This window comes from Anastrepha obliqua, chromosome 6, assembly GCF_027943255.1.
Source record: "Anastrepha obliqua isolate idAnaObli1 chromosome 6, idAnaObli1_1.0, whole genome shotgun sequence".
Lineage (NCBI taxonomy): Eukaryota > Metazoa > Arthropoda > Insecta > Diptera > Tephritidae > Anastrepha > Anastrepha obliqua.
In genome coordinates, this window is record NC_072897.1 from 3,109,906 (window position 1) to 3,125,716 (window position 15,811).

The 15,811-nt window shown below is 42.7% G+C and overlaps 1 protein-coding gene across 1 annotated transcript; it reads right to left on the bottom strand.

The window, feature by feature from the left end:
- Nucleotides 1-4,083: 4,083 nt before the first annotated feature.
- On the bottom strand, nucleotides 4,084-7,260 carry LOC129249874 (uncharacterized). Its single transcript, XM_054889548.1, has 2 exons — nucleotides 6,521-7,260; nucleotides 4,084-4,324 (listed from the first exon to the last, which is right to left on the bottom strand). The coding sequence occupies exons 1-2, from the start codon at nucleotides 7,258-7,260 to the stop codon at nucleotides 4,084-4,086; spliced, it is 981 nt and encodes a 326-aa protein (XP_054745523.1).
- Between the last annotated feature and the right edge of the window lie 8,551 nt (nucleotides 7,261-15,811).

Consider the following 15,811-nt stretch of genomic DNA (forward strand, 5'->3'; position numbering starts at 1 on the left):
TGCATAATACGCTCAAGAACTTTGGATAAGAACGGCAGTATTGCAATCGGGCGGTAGTCTCCATTCGCTTTCTTAATAGGTATGATTTTGGCTTTCTTCCAAGAGTTGGGAAAGATTGACGTGGTTAAGACGATATTCAGAGCATAGGTAAGATATTTTAAGATCTTTGGTAACAGGCATTTTATAAATTTTGGATGAATTCCATCCAGACCGGCCGCATTCGACTTGACACTAAGTATGGACTGTACTACCTCACAATCATCGACACATTCAAAACAAAAACTGGACATCACAACGTTAAGATTAGAATTGTACTTGTCATAACATATATTATTAACAGAGCCGGGCAAGCACACAAAATTCTCATTTAGTACATTTACATTAACATCACATAAATCTAGCATAGGTTTATTTTTGTTCCCAATCCCGATCGCACGAATTTTGTTCCACGTCTGCTTCGAACCCACTGCAGTACTAAACTGCTGCTCATAGTATTTTAGTTTACTCAATCTAATTGATTTGTTAACATCTCGTCTGCAAGCCTTAAAGATGTTATAAGTTTCCGAGGTTCTGAAGCTCTTCCATTTGCGATACGCTTTGTTGCGTTTGCAAATCAAGTGTTTAATATGGTTGCTGAACCATGGCCGGTTTTTATCAATTACTGGTTTGTGTATAAGTGGTACGAAGCGGTGAAAGAGCGAGCTAATGTTTTCTTCAATGAAGCTAATTTGCTCATTACTAGATATTAAGTTATGAATACATTCCCAGTCAATTTCCTCCACAGCCCCTTCAAGAAGCTCATAATCTATGCGTAGAAAATCACGGTATGAATAGTATTTAGTGTCATGGGTCAGTTGGAAGTTAAATGTCATGAAAATAAGATCGTGCTTAGAAAAGCCTGGCACAGAAAGCTGGTCAAATAGGCGAATTTTAGCGGTATCGTTGACAAAAAATATATCTAGCAAAGAGCTGCTAGTTTGCGTGAAATGTGTAGGCATAGAGCCGTTAACGGGGAACAAACCCAAGCTCCGCATGGCTAACACGAACTCATTTTCACATAGCAGGTCGCTGTTAAAATCTCCTGCTACAACGATATTATTATAATTAAGAGACAAATTTTCGATGAAATCAACAAATGATGCGTAGGCGATGTATTTGTTAGGTCTATATACACAGCCAATGAGGAGTTTATCATACTTAGTTTTAATTTCAAGGAAAATATATTCTATTAGGTTCGTATTTTCCGAGATGCACTTGAGGGAGCAAGACAGACTATTTTTAACAAACACTGCAACACCGCCACCACGCTTGGCTCTATCTAAACGGAAAGTTTTATAGCCATTAACACAAAACGAATCGTCATTATGCCACGTAGAGAACCATGTTTCAGATACACACACAACATCTACATCAGATGACTCAAAGATATATCGAAATTCATCAATTTTAGATGGCAAACTCTGAGCGTTGAGATGACATATTTTCAGTCCAGACTTTAGCCTACTTAGTACGCGAATCATATTAAAAGTGGTATCTCTGCCCGTGTGAAACTGTTTATCCTTACCTATCATTGACGAGGGAAGTAAAGAAGAGAACATTGCATATAAGACCCTTTGAAACCCGAATATTACCGAATATGACAAGAAGTATAGTTAAAACAGGAGTTAAGAGAAAGTTTAAGTAGCGGAAATAGAGAATATGAGAGGAAGAGATAAATAAAAGGAGAAGGACACAATTTATTTTTATGGAACTAAGTAATAAGATGTTATTATAAGAACTGCACAGTTGCTTTGGTTGCTAATAGCTAATATTCTTTCGCCTTATTTCAACTTTGTTGAGGTATACCGGGCATCTCTTGCTCTGAGTTGGATGATTTACGTCTACGCCAAGATGTAACTTCTCATTAGCTCGTATGCAGTTTATACATTTCTGAATACTAGCTTTATTACAATCCTTTGATCTGTGTTGCTCGAGGCACTTATAACATACTTCTTTGTTTTTGCATTCGACAGCTTTATGGTTAAACCCCTGACATTTAAAGCATCTCAAGATTTCTACGCCATCAAATACCTTACAGCGCTCCCATCCAATATTAACTTTTTCGCTGTTTAAAACATAGGGGAAAGTCTCGGGATCAATTTCCAAAATAGCGTTGTAAAGAAGTCTACTCTCCTTTCTAACTTCATACATTTTTACTAATTTGATTTCACTATTTTCTAGAACTTTGTTTTGCTTCTTTAGATTCTCTACTAATGACCTTTCATCATGCTTATACCCCATTAGTGATACCATAAATCTTGGTCTTACTGATTTCGGTATTTGAATATCGTAGCTTTCACCAATGTTTTCTTCAATCGTTTTTTTAATTTTTTCCCTTTCGTTTGCATTTTCAGCTCCAATCACTATAACTCCGTTTCTTCTGGATTCAATATTTGAGATTTTCAAGTTTCCTGGATCAACTTTTGCAGTCAAGTCTAATTTTGTTTTTTCACTTTTTTGCTTCGATTTCGGTTTAATCACTAATGGTGCATCGTTATTTAAGTCTGGCATCACTGTTTTGAGAGCAATGTTGTTTTTTAACACTGCTGCATACGGTACTTGGCCGTTATCATTTGCTATGTTTGCCTTTTTCGTTTCTTTGATTTCGTTGTATATCTTCGAATTTTCCTCTCTCGTTTTCTGCAGTTCTTTGCATATTTTGCCACTTTGTTCATTGAAGCTTGCGGTTATTTCGCGAATTTTGTGCATTTCACGCACACCTCGCTCGCATACTTCTTGCGCTTTTTGCATACCACTTATTCTTTCGCTGAACTTTTTTTCTATAACCTCAAGTAAGCTTTTTATTTCTTTTTCGTGAGTTTTGAGTGCACTTTCAAATTCATACTTGTAATCAAGCAACCGGGAACCGTTCTTCTCGACTACATTCTGAACCTCCTTAATTGCGAGGTCAACGTTGCTGATATACACCACACATTCATCACACATGTAGCGAAGTTTGGGAAATTCGTCTAATTTTCCTAAAGTATATTGGTCTATTCCCGAGCATTTAGATTGCGAATGATACGTTTTGCCACATACACCCGCACACCTTATTCCCGTCTCTCCACGTATTTGTAGTTTGCACCTTTTGCAATCCATGGATTGCGTATATTGTTTGGATACAGTTAATATTTAAGAAAAGGGCAAAAAACTTCAAAAATCCACTTCACCACTGATATAGAGTCACTGTCTCAATAGGAACATCAAATGTGTCCTGATTTGAATATTTGAAAACAATTTTTGAAGAGCGGTCCAAAACACGTCCGTTACGCTTGAACTTTGAACAAGTGTTGATTATATGTTTATTGTTTTATTCCAAGAAGCCTTTTTCTTGGATAACGAAAAAACCGAGAAAATTGGGGGTGTATATCTTGCGCAGTAAAAAACAAAAGGAGTAACGAAATCCAAAATGTATGTGTCTATGCAAAACTTGCGAAATCACTTGCGAACTAAAAGGACAGTAGTGAACTGCTTGATGTGAGCGATAAGACCAGAATGATTTATTGAAATTCATGCTAATTATTTACAAGCGAAAGATTTATCAGACTAAAAGAGAATTAGAGAGCAATAATAAGTAATATTGACTATGTGTGTGTGTGCGTGTACGTATGCAAATTTACAATGAGTGGATGTTTATTTGTACATATTGAGTGTTAATTAGGTGTAAGTTATTTAAGCATAAAGGGTGATCCAACATCCCGGCCCCGTTGAAAGGATGCACTTTCAATACACTGGCAGGATGGCAAGTTTGTGAACAGGCCGGCAACAGCTCCCATTAGTAGTGCGGGGGCGCACAACTCGAACATGACCATCTCGTCCACGTACGGTCGACTCAACGCGACCAAGCTTCCAGCGTTGTGGTGGGAGGTTATCGTCGTGGATGATCACTAGCGTACCTTCTGCAAGATTGGGTGTAGGTGTCCTCCACTTGACTCGTGAGCGTAGTTCATTGACATAGTCTGAAGACCAGCGGCGCCAAAAGCGCTGCTTGATGGCCGTAATCATATCGTATCGATCCAAATTCGAGATATTTCTCTCTTCGAGTCAGCCTTCGGGTAGGGCACGTAGCGATGACCCGACCAAAAAATGTCCAGCAGTGAGTGCTTCAAAGTCATTGGGATCTGATGATAGCGGTGAGAGCGGACGCGAGTTTAGTATGGCCTCTATTTCCACAGCTACAGTGCTCAGTTCTTCATATGTTAATCTTGTATTAGCCAATGTGCGATAGAGCAGTCCCTTTGCGCTTTTAACTGCTGCTTCCCAGAGACCGCCAAAATGGGGTGCCCTAGGTGGGATAAAATGGAAATTAATAAAATCGGAAGAGCAATATTTGTTAATTTCGTTCTGGGTTTCGTGCTTGAACAAAAATTGTTTGACCTCTTGCAAATGGTTGGATGCTCCTACAAAATTCGTGGCGTTGTCGCAGAAAATGTGGCACGGCATCATTCGCCGACCACCCATACGTTTTAGAGCGTTCAGGAATGCTTTTGTAGACAAGTCCGAGACCACCTCAATATGAACCGCCTTAGTGACAAGGCAAACAAATATCGCCAAGTATGATTTGGTAGGTGTCTTTCCTCGGACTCGCAGGTAAGTGCTTATTGGTCCGCAAAAGTCGATTCCGCAGCGTTCAAATGGACGTGTTGGTTGGACACGCTCTCTTGGTAGGGGTCCCATTACTTGCTGCAGCAAGGTAGGCTTGTATCGAACGCAATGCACACACGAACGAACGACGCGACGGGCCAAATCTCTGGCGTTGACAATCCAATATTCAAGGCGGATCAAGGCGACTAAGGCTTTTGGGCCTGCATGGTAATTGCGAAGATGTAAATGGCGTACATACGTCAAAATAAATTGTGAATTACTGGGCAACAGCAATGGGTGTTTTTGGCTGTCTGGTAACTCGGTGTAGTCCAGACGGCCACCAACCTTGATAAGCTCGTATCCAGTCGAAGTGTCTATAAATGGAGTCAAAAATTTTAAATTACTTTTTAATGATCGATTTTTCTTTAGTAACTGAAAGTCGACAGAGAAGTGATGCTGTTGAACGTTCCATATTAAGCAATGTGAAGCGCGTCGCAATTCGTCAGGCGATGGTGAAGCGGTAGTGAACCTTGATTTCTTTCTGGATGAATCAAAAAACCGGAATAACCAGGCGACTAGACGTAAGCAATGGGGGTACGAGCTAATGCCATTGATGATGTTGAGAATGTAGTTTGTCTCCATCATTGTGGTAAGTGTCGTTTAGCGTTTTTCCGAATTGATGACGTCTCCGTCGAGGTCAACTGGTGGTTTTTGATTTGGCCATTTAGTCTGATCTTGAAACAAAAAAGCTGGACCGGAAAACCAATTCGATTGTTTAAGTTCTGCAGTAGGGCAGCCTCGAGATACAAGATCCGCAGGATTCTCGCGCGTTGGTACGTATCTCCAGTGTCCACCTACAGTCAACTCTTGTATATCCGATACTCTGTTCCCTACAAAAGTTGAAAGCGTTATTGAATGCTGTTGAAGCCAATGCAGTACTAGTTGTGAATCGGTCCTAAAGTAACTGCTTAGAGGTTGATCAGTAAAAACATCTTTTATTTTTGCGTAGAGAGATGCAAGAAGGTGCGCACTACAAAGTTCAAGTTTGGGAAGCGACTGCCTTTTGACTGGAGCGACTCTTGACCTTGATGTAAATAACTGAACTTCAACATGTCCATCCAAGTCTTCCGTACGTATGTATACAGAGCAACCGTATGCTCGAATTGATGCGTCGCAAAACCCGTGTGTTTGTATGTTCCGTACGGTTGGTTGCAAGCAATAACGAGGCACGATGAGTGACGAAATCGAATTTAATGATGCTAAGCAGTTTGTCCAAGCTTGTTGTAGGTGCTGAGGCACAGACTCGTCCCAATCGAGCTTCAATAACCATAGCTCTTGGAGGATAATCTTGGCAGTGATTATCAATGGTGACAACAAGCCAAGTGGATCAAACAGCGATGAGGCAATAGACAATATTGTCCGCTTTGTAACCGAATTGTATTGCTGTTTCGGGTTAAAGCCGAACGAAAATACGTCGCTTCGTTGATGCCATGTTACTCCTAACGCACTGGTCACAAAATCGTCGTTGATATGAAGCTCCTTTGTTGCTTGACCTTCCTTGAAGTCTGGGTGATTTGAGTGCCATTTCGATATTGGAAACTGTCCACGACGGAGTACTTCAACAACTTCATGCCTGAGTGTGTGTAACGTGGTTATATCGTCGGCACCACATAACATGTCGTCGACATAAAAGGATGATTTTATTGCTGAAGCGCCGATCGGAAACTCTGCCATATGTTGGTCTGCCAGGTAGTGTAGGCTGCGTCCCGCAAGGTATGGGGCTGAAGCTGTTCCGTATGTTACAGTGTTGAGCTGGTACGTGCGGAGATCTGAGTCTGGGGAAGCTCGCCAAAGTATGTATTGAAATTGTCGACAATTATTTTCTACGAGTACTTGCCTGTACATTTTAGTGATATCTGCGGTGATGGCGAAACGATACAGACGAAAACGTAATAGAAGCATGTATAAATCTTGTTGAATTGTGGGCCCCACTAACAAATGATCGTTCAATGATGTTTGTGTTGAGGTGCGGCACGAGGCATCAAACACTACTCGCAATTTGGTTGACGTGCTGCTAGGTTTAAGCACGCAGTGATGTGGCATATAGTAGTGTGGCTCTTTCAAGTTGGGGTGTGCTACTACTGACATGTGCCCAAGACTTTCGTACTCTTCCATGAAGGCAATGTACTGCGGACGGATTTCGGACGAACGTAGGAGACGTCTCTCAAGCGCAAGGAATCGCCGACGAGCGATATCGAAGGAATCTCCGAGACAAATTGGGTTGTCTTTAAATGGCAGATTTACAGTAATTCGACCAGTGTGGTCTTGATGAGTTGTTTTTGTGAAATGCTCTTCACAAATTCGATGGTCTGGCTGAGTTGGTTTTGGTGACGTGTCGATGGCTTCCAGTTGCCATAGGCGTTGCAAATTCTCGTCGATTGAGGTTTCATTTGACAGCAGACAAGATGATGACGTCACGTTATAGTCACCTCGAAACCTACCAGAGACGACCCAACCAAACAACGTCTTCTGAAGCGTCGGTAAATTTGCACCCAGTCGAATTTGGCCAACAGCAAGGGCATCAAAGAAGGCCTCTGTTCCTAACAACAAGTCTATGCGCCGGGGCTTAAAAAACATCTCGTCTGCTTATTTGGTATTGGCTGGCAAGCTCCAACCGGACGTGTCGATCTCGGCATCTGGCTGGTATGCTATGTGCGAGGTGATTCCGAATTGAAGTGACAGTTGAAAGGCTGAGGTGCGCGATTTGATGGTCGTGGTCTTACGCGCCTTAAGGCTGGTTAGCGAGTCTCCAATGCTTCGAACGCCCACATTATGTTTCTCACGTCGAAGGCGTAGTTTTTGCGCGAAATCCTCAGTGATGAAATTGAGTTGAGAGCATGAATCTAGAAGGGCTCTGCCCAACTTATACGTACCCGTAGCGTCCTTGACCAGGATCATAGCCGTTGCAAGAATCACCTGCCCACCTTCCGATGCACCCATGTGCGAGTGGGTTGCTGTCGATTCTTGAGATGAAGTTTGCCATGTAGGTCGAGTAGACCCCGACGGCTGGAATGCGGGACCTGCCACTGGAGTTGTTTGAGTGGGTTGAGATGCATTCTCATGATGCAACAACGTGTGGTGTGCTCGATTGCAACAGCGGCAGCGATTCTTGGATGGACATTGGATCATTCTATGACTATTGCCTAAGCAGTTGATGCATAGATCATGCTTCTTGATGAGATCAAAGCGTTGATTTGTGTTCATCTCCTTAAACCTCAAACAACTGACGAGTTTATGGTTGGAACTGGAACAAAGAACACAATTAGAGTTAGTGATAGCAAATGACGAATTTTGTATGCGATTGCTTGCGCGATTTTGCTTGCCAGACTCGGGTTTTCGTTGTGACGATGCCTCGCATGAGTGCAAGAACTGACAATGTCGTTCCACGACTTGAGTGCACTGTGACCAAGTTGGAAGCGACTTGTAGTCCAGAGACTCGTTCCATTTGCTCCTGGTTTGCTGATCACACTTGCCCATCACAATGTTGATTAGCAATGCTTGTGCGATGTTTGCAGACGTTCCCACTGACTCCAAGGAGCTAAAAATTGCCGATGCCTTGTCTATTAAACTGCGCAGCTGTTGAGCGTTCGACCTTTCCAGTGCCGGTAATGAAAACAGTGAGGCAATACCTTCCAAAAAAATTAACGTTGGGTTGTCGAACCGTTGCTTGAGCCTATCCAAAGCCTTCGGATAGTTTTCGCTAGTGACTTGGAATGCATGAACCGTTTCTAGCGCGGGACCCTTTAAACAAGTCAACAAGTAATTAAACTTCTCGATGTTCGACAGCCTTGGTTCACGAGCAACAATCTGGGTAAATGAAGTAATGAAATTCTTGTAGTCTGCGTAATCGCCACTAAATGTTGGCAATGTTAGTCTTGGCAGATGCGACGAGGGCTTAACAACTGCTGCTGTTGACGTTTCGGGAAAGTGCACTGTACCGTTAGCATCTTCTCCAAGTTGCGCTTGAATATTCAGCTTAACTGTTACGTAGCTATCTTCCAGATCTGCGCGGCCGTTGTCAAGTGGATCTAAATCCTCAATGTCAGCTTGGACGGATAAGGCCTGCTTGAAGTAAGATTCCAGTATTCCTAGTCGACACTGAAGCTCAGCATTGGTAAGTTTATCATCTGACTCCCTTGCCGCTTCGACGATCGATTTAATACGCGAAATGTTGCGCTTTATGTTGGAGCGCTTACGCTTGCCTTCTTAAAGAGACATGGTTGCTAAACACGATGTGATGTTGCGAAAATATTCCTGCTGGGTGGCTGACTGCTGTGCTGGCGGTCAAATGTTGGAGTAAGCGACAGCAAAACAAAATACGAAAAAATGCACAAACAACGCAGCTTCAATGTGCGAGAGCAGCGAAAGTAGTGATGGCAGAGCGACGCGATGTTAACGGCTTGTTTAGCAGCGCAGCGGTATACGTCTCCAACGAATGGTGAATTCGACCCTTTGGAGTGACGAAATGTAATGTGTGCTTGCCAAAAATATGCACAACAGAAAAAATCCACGATAGGAATTAACTGCTAGCAAGAGGTTACAATGCAGCAACAACGCGAATTAGTTGATTTTTTCCTGCTGGGTAACTGACTGCTGTGCTGGCGGTCAAATGTTGGAGCAAGCGACAGCAAAACAAAATACGAAGAAATGCACAAACAACGCAGCTTCAATGTGCAAGAGCAGCGAAAGTAGTGATGGCAGAGCGACGTGATGTTAGCGGCTTCTTTAGCAGCGCAGCGGTATACGTCTCCAACGAACGGTGAATTCGACCTTTTGGAGTGACGAAATGTATTGTGTGCTTGCCAAAAATATGCACAACAGAAAAATCCACGATAGGAATTAACTGCTAGCAAGAGGTTACAATGCAGCAACAACGCGAATTAGTTGATTGTTGTTGTTGCTCTAGCGGATTGGTTGATTGCTGTTATTGCTCCAGCCGTTAGATGATGAAGAATGAAGCAATTCACTTTATGCAGGATATACACGTGCCCCACGTCGGGCGCCAAAATGTTTTATTCCAAGAAGCCTTTTTCTTGGATGACGAAAAAACCGAGAAAATTGGGGGTGTATATCTTGCGCAGTAAAAAACAAAAGGAGTAACGAAATCCAAAATGTATGTGTCTATGCAAAACTTGCCAAATCACTTGCGAACTAAAAGGACAGTAGTGAACTGCTTGATGTGAGCGATAAGACCAGAATGATTTATTGAAATTCATGCTAATTATTTACAAGCGAAAGATTTATCAGACTAAAAGAGAATTAGAGAGCAATAATAAGTAATATTGACTATGTGTGTGTGTGCGTGTACGTATGCAAATTTACAATGAGTGGATGTTTATTTGTACATATTGAGTGTTAATTAGGTGTAAGTTATTTAAGCATAAAGGGTGATCCAACATTTATTTTTAAAAGATTTATAATGGCGGAGAACTCAAATTTTATTGCTGAGAAAATTTCTTTATATCTTTATACATAAGTATCTTTAGAGGTAAGTTAAAAGAAAAATTATTATAGAAATTATTATTTGTTTTTGTACGATAAGTAATTTGTAAAAGAATGAATTTGGTTTTCAATTTTTATTTTAAAGTTCATTTTATTTTCTGTCATAATTAATAGTAATATACAATAATATAATAAAATAATATCACTGCTTCAATAAAGAAAAAACTTGTCATTTAAAAATATTGCTACATGCATATGTATAAAAATCTTTTTTTTCCGTGCGCTGCTATGAGTTATACTGCAGACAATCTCACTATTTGCAAGGGATGACGACGCGGTGTTTGCGGTGTTTTCCTCATTTGACAGATTTCACACGTCGCACCGCTTAGCCGAAGTTGAATATACGATTGCTTTCAAATCTAACACCCGAGTTTACGAGATATTCATACACTCAACAATCGCGGCAATAGCGGTATTGATTAGCAGACACACCACTCTTTTGCTTTCCGCTCAAATGCGTGCAGTTTTTCTGAAAATGTACTGTAAAGATCGAACATTTGACCGTCATGGAAATGAATGCTTGAGCTCAAATCACTTGGCGTTTGAGTATGAGTAGTGGTCTTGAAATTTTATTTGTGGAATTTTTGCGTTTGAGTTATAGAAAAAACAGAGTATTGAAGCGGTGTGCAAGCAGTAACATTACACCGCTGCAGTTCTCTGCTCTGCAGTTCCCCTACATGTCGCAATGGCCGGGAACCCATTCTATCATTAGGTGAAATGACTCAGCCTTCTCGTTAAGAGAAGGCATTTCATGGCTACATTGGAGGTTGTTGACTGTCTGGATTTTTGTGAGGAATTTTATCGCCGCCTGGCTATCAGTGAAAATGTATGTATCATCTCCAGGTATCGCATCACACCGAACTAGTACCACGGTTTTCATTATTGCCATCAGTTCAACCTGAAAGACACTATAGTAGTCGGGAAGTCAAAAACTGAAGGAGATCCCGGATGCTCGGAATATACATCTCCGCCCAACCTGCCATCGAGCTTTGAGCCATCTGTGTATACATGGATGGACTCGCCCTGTCTTACCATGTCCCGTTCCCCCTCTTCCCTCGAGGGTAGGAGAGTCCCGAACGTTGTAGTGGCAAGTATAGGCGGGGAAGCCCCAACGGTCCATCCAGGATTTTACCGTGGGCATAGTCTGTGCTTGACCATTACTTAAAGTGCTGCATGCCTACCGGGAGGAAGTTTAATATCACATATAGTGCTTTCGATGGTGTGGTTGACATTGCACCGGATATAAGAACATATGCAATTCTTTGGACCTTGTTAACTCTTTTAATGTTCGCGCCCTTCTCACGGCCATTCCACCATATGGCATTACCGTAGTAGAGAATCGGTCTAATTACTTTTGTGTACAACCAGTGTATCATCCTGGGTTTCGAACCCCATTTTTTCCCAATGAGCCTTCTGCAGGAGTATAGCGCCGTCGTAGCTTTACGTACTCTATTTTCGACTGTGAGCCCCCAATTTAGCTTCCTATCCAATACAAGTCTTAGATATTTAGCGTTTTCTATTACCTTAAGGGATTTTCCACCTTAAAAGTATTTGTTGAAGAGCAAGTGCTTTATATTTTCTGCTGAACAGTATCATTTCCGTTTTTTCCGGATTTACTTCTAGGTTTCGACTTTAACACCATAGTAATAGTTTGTTGAGAGCTCTTTGTTGAAGACCACACAGTGGTGGAAGGTGTTTGCCAGAGATTGCTATTACAACATCATCTGCAAAAGAAATTATCCTACCTCCCATTTTTTCCAGTTTCTGAAGGAGGTTATTGACGGTCAGGTTCCACAGAAGTGGAGAGACTACCCCACCCTGAGTTGTACCCCTGATCGGAAATTTCTTAATGGATGTTATACCAAAATCTGCGTGTATCGTCCGCCCGAATTCGTTCTATGAGCGAGACGAGCGCTCTGTTTACTCCCATTTCCGTTAGCGCATTGGTAATTGCTTCGGGTGTATATTATTGAAAGCACCCTCGATGTCCAGAAAGACAGTAAGAGTGTTTTCCTTATAGTCAATCGGGTGACTAGCGAGCGCTGTCTCTACTGATTTGCCTTTGCTGTATGCATGTTGAGAAAGTGATAGCTTGTTGCTAATATTTCCTTTGATGTGCCCATCTACCAATCGCTCTAACGTTTTTAACAGGAAGGATGATAGGCTAATCGGCCTGTAGTCCCTCGGTTTTGTATGTTTGGTTTTTCCTGCGTTGGGAATGAATACCACTTTTAGTCCGGTCCATTTCTTGGGGATATAATTAAGTCGTACTGCTGCCTCAAAAATGGAGCCGAGGCTAGGTGCAATCATACTTATGGTGTGTTGCAGGTCAGCGGAGATAATTCCATCTGGTCCTGGTGATTTATAAAGTTTGAAACTTCTTCTTGGCCAAGTTTAACAAAGCGCGCCAGTCGTTTCTTTCTCGTGCTAACCGTCGCCAACTGGACACACCAAGTGAAGCCAAGTCCTTCTCCACCTGATCTTTCCAACACAGAGGACGCCTTCCTCTTCTTCTGCTACCACCAGCTGGTACCGCATCGAATACTTTCAAAGCCGGAGCGTTTGTATCCATTCGGACGACATGACCCAGCCAACGTAGCCGCTGGATCTTTATTCGCTGCGCTATGTCTATGTCGTCGTAAAGCTCATACAGCTCGTCGTTCCATCGTCTGCGATATTCGCCGTTGCCAACCTGCAAAGGTCAAAAAATCTTCCGCAGAATCTTTCTCTCGAACACTCCAAGCGTCGCTTCGTCGGATGTTGTCATCGTCCAAGCTTCTGCGCCATACGTTAGAACGGGCATGATGAGAGCCTTGTAGAGTGTAGTTTTGTTCGTCGAGAGAGGACTTTACTGCTCAGTGGTCTACTTAGTCCAAAATAGCACTTGTTGGCAAGAGAGATTCCACGTTGGATTTCAAGGCTGACATTGTTATCGGTGTTAATGCTGCTTCCTAAGTAAACGAAATCTTTTACAACCTCGAAATTATAACTGCCAACAGTGACGTGGGTGCCGATACGCGAGTGCGCCGACTGTTTGTTTGAAGACAGGAGGAGCTTCGTTTTGTCCTCGTTCACCACCAGACCCATTCGCTTTGCCTCTGTGGAGTGGTGATGGAGGTGACTGCACCGCGTCATGTGCATGTAAGGATGAGGCATACCATATTGTCCTTCCGCAGGACTCCACTGACATTATTGCGTTATCCGCATCGCTAAATTGTACCAATAAAATCACATTAATATGTTTTTTCACTAGTATACACGACCTGGGCTTACCTTTGTCGGTGACATAGACCAGTTTGAACTCTTTATTGCTCAACCCGCAAATCCGATCTTTTACGACCCATGGTTCTTGGATGAGCGCGATTTCCTCTTCTCTTTCGGTGAGACGGAGGATGAGTGTGGCTAAAGCTGCCTTACTGTGGGGGAGGTTGATCTGTTGTACAACCACCACTATCGCTGGTATACGTTGTTGGATGACAGCCGGTTTGGTCAGCCTTCTCGTCGTCGGAGGAGGTGGGAATATACTCCTCATTCTCCAAGGCATCCGAGAGCTTGGAATATTCCCCCGTGTCCTCTAGGGTAACCCTTCGGAAGAGTTCGCCTGCCATGCCGGAATTAGATGCCACCTCGTCGTCCGTTTGGTTGTCTAATGCAATCGTGGTCTCCTCCGCAGATGAGATTACATTTTCTGCGGAGTTGCTTTTACTGGCTACATCCTGTCTGTAGACATGGATTGTCAGTGATTGGAAGCCGTAATTAATCTTGCATTTCTGATTGACGAGTGGATCCAGTGATTCCTCATTCAAGATAATCACCGCTAGCCTTCTCTTGCCATCCACTTCACCAATCTTTGCTACTTTCCAATCGCTGAAAGGTAGCTCAGGGTTGCCTAGTTTAAGCAGTTCCAACACTTCTTCTGGGTCGGTGTGGAAGTCTGGTATACAGGCTCTAGGTATTGGCCGATTGGGATGTCTTCCTGGAGGACCACATCGAGGTGGGCTTTATTGCCAGAGCATATAGGTCCACCGATCGTTGGTCAGCGCACCTGATTAATTTGACGCGTGATAGAAACCAACCCGCGTCCGAGCTGCTGGGTGGGGGTCCTGGGTTTTCTTGCAGGATGTCTTTGTAAACTTTCCAGAGATTCCTGTTTATCAAGTTTCAGTTTGCTTGCGTGATCGCACCGTCATGGGAACTGCGATCAATCACCGCTCTTATGTGGATTTTTTTCGCTACTTCCGCAAAAGATTTCTTCATGGTGTTGGTTGTTTGAGTGGCGGACTCCCCAGTTCTTTTGCCTTCAGCCGATGTCCCCTCACTCCACCTTTTGCGCTTCCCATTCGCAGAATCTATTTTAGCCTTCTCCCGGTACTCGGCTATGAAGGCTTCAGCCCACGTCTTGGAGTCTGACTGTTTCTCCTTTATCCGATGCTGAGGTTTTTTTGTTCATTATCATTTCATAATCGTTCGCGCTGCTCAGCATGGTAAGCGTGACGGACTAAACTTTTAAGGGGGGAAAGGAGAAACGTCGACCGTGGCAGTCGCCTCTACCATGGCAAGGTCATTCTACCTCCTGAGGTGACCCGGTTTCAGGAGAGCGCCGTTAATACAGCCAGGGGTAGGCTGCAAACCATCCAGTGAGCACGGTAACGCATAACACCCTGGATTAGGGGGAGTAGGGGAAGGATATAATGGTGCGGTGATCTCCTCATGGAGATGTGATTGCCAATTCCGCCGTTCGGCGGATGAATGGCTAGTTAAACCCCATATGAAGCTTCCCTCTCAGTTCGTGGTGAGGTAGCCCCCATGATATGGGGCTTAAATCGCCACTTAAGTGGTGAAGCAGTTGAGCAGTACTCTCTTCAATGGAGAGCGTTGGATCTTCCAGGAAGATTCCGCACCAAATTATAAGGCAAAAACCACCCAGCAGTTGCTAAAAAACAGTATTCCCGGGTTCATAGCCGCAGAAGATTGGCCGTCAAGAAGTCCAGATCTGAATCCATTGGAGAGTTTGTAGACAAAATTGGAGGGCGTGGCCTGTCAAAGACCTCCCTTTGGAGAGTCTCAAACAATCTTTGGATTGAGCAATGACGTGAATATCCATGGGAACCGTGCGTGCTGAAATATCTGAATGGCCTAATCATTTGAAGGCGTGTGTAAAAGCAAATGGTGACCATTTCGAATGAAAATTATTATTATTTTTTAATATTTTGGTTAGGTTAGGTTTGGCAGCCGTATCGCACATAGAGACAGAGATGCCACTTAGACCACAAAATGGGTCCGTTTTGAGCCGCAGGGGCTGGGCTACATTTCCCTTTCCAGATTGAACCATCCTGAGCTTTTGACAAAGCGCAAAAGGCTGTTGATACCTAAAGTGTATAGATTATCTATATTTATTTATTTATCTATTCAATTGATAGTCTAAAAAATACAGTATTTCTTACAGATTAATGCTAAGAAATGTAATCGAAGTAAAATTAAACTTATAATTAACTAGTTTCAATTGTAATAAGTTAAATGAAAAGATAACATTTCTTATAACTTACAGAGGATTTAGTTCAGCAATTCATTTAGTACCAATTTGAAGTGGTTCTTTGTTGAAGAAAAATCTAGGCCAGTATGATTT

Excerpts from the sequence above, each read along its gene's own strand:
- LOC129249874 (XM_054889548.1), bottom strand. The coding sequence starts at position 7,260 with ATGTTTTTTAAGCCCCGGCGCATAGACTTGTTGTTAGGAACAGAGGCC. Across the intron at positions 4,325-6,520 it reads GATATCACTAAAATGTACAG|GGCACCCCATTTTGGCGGTC; the intron begins GCAAGTACTCGT and ends TATCCCACCTAG.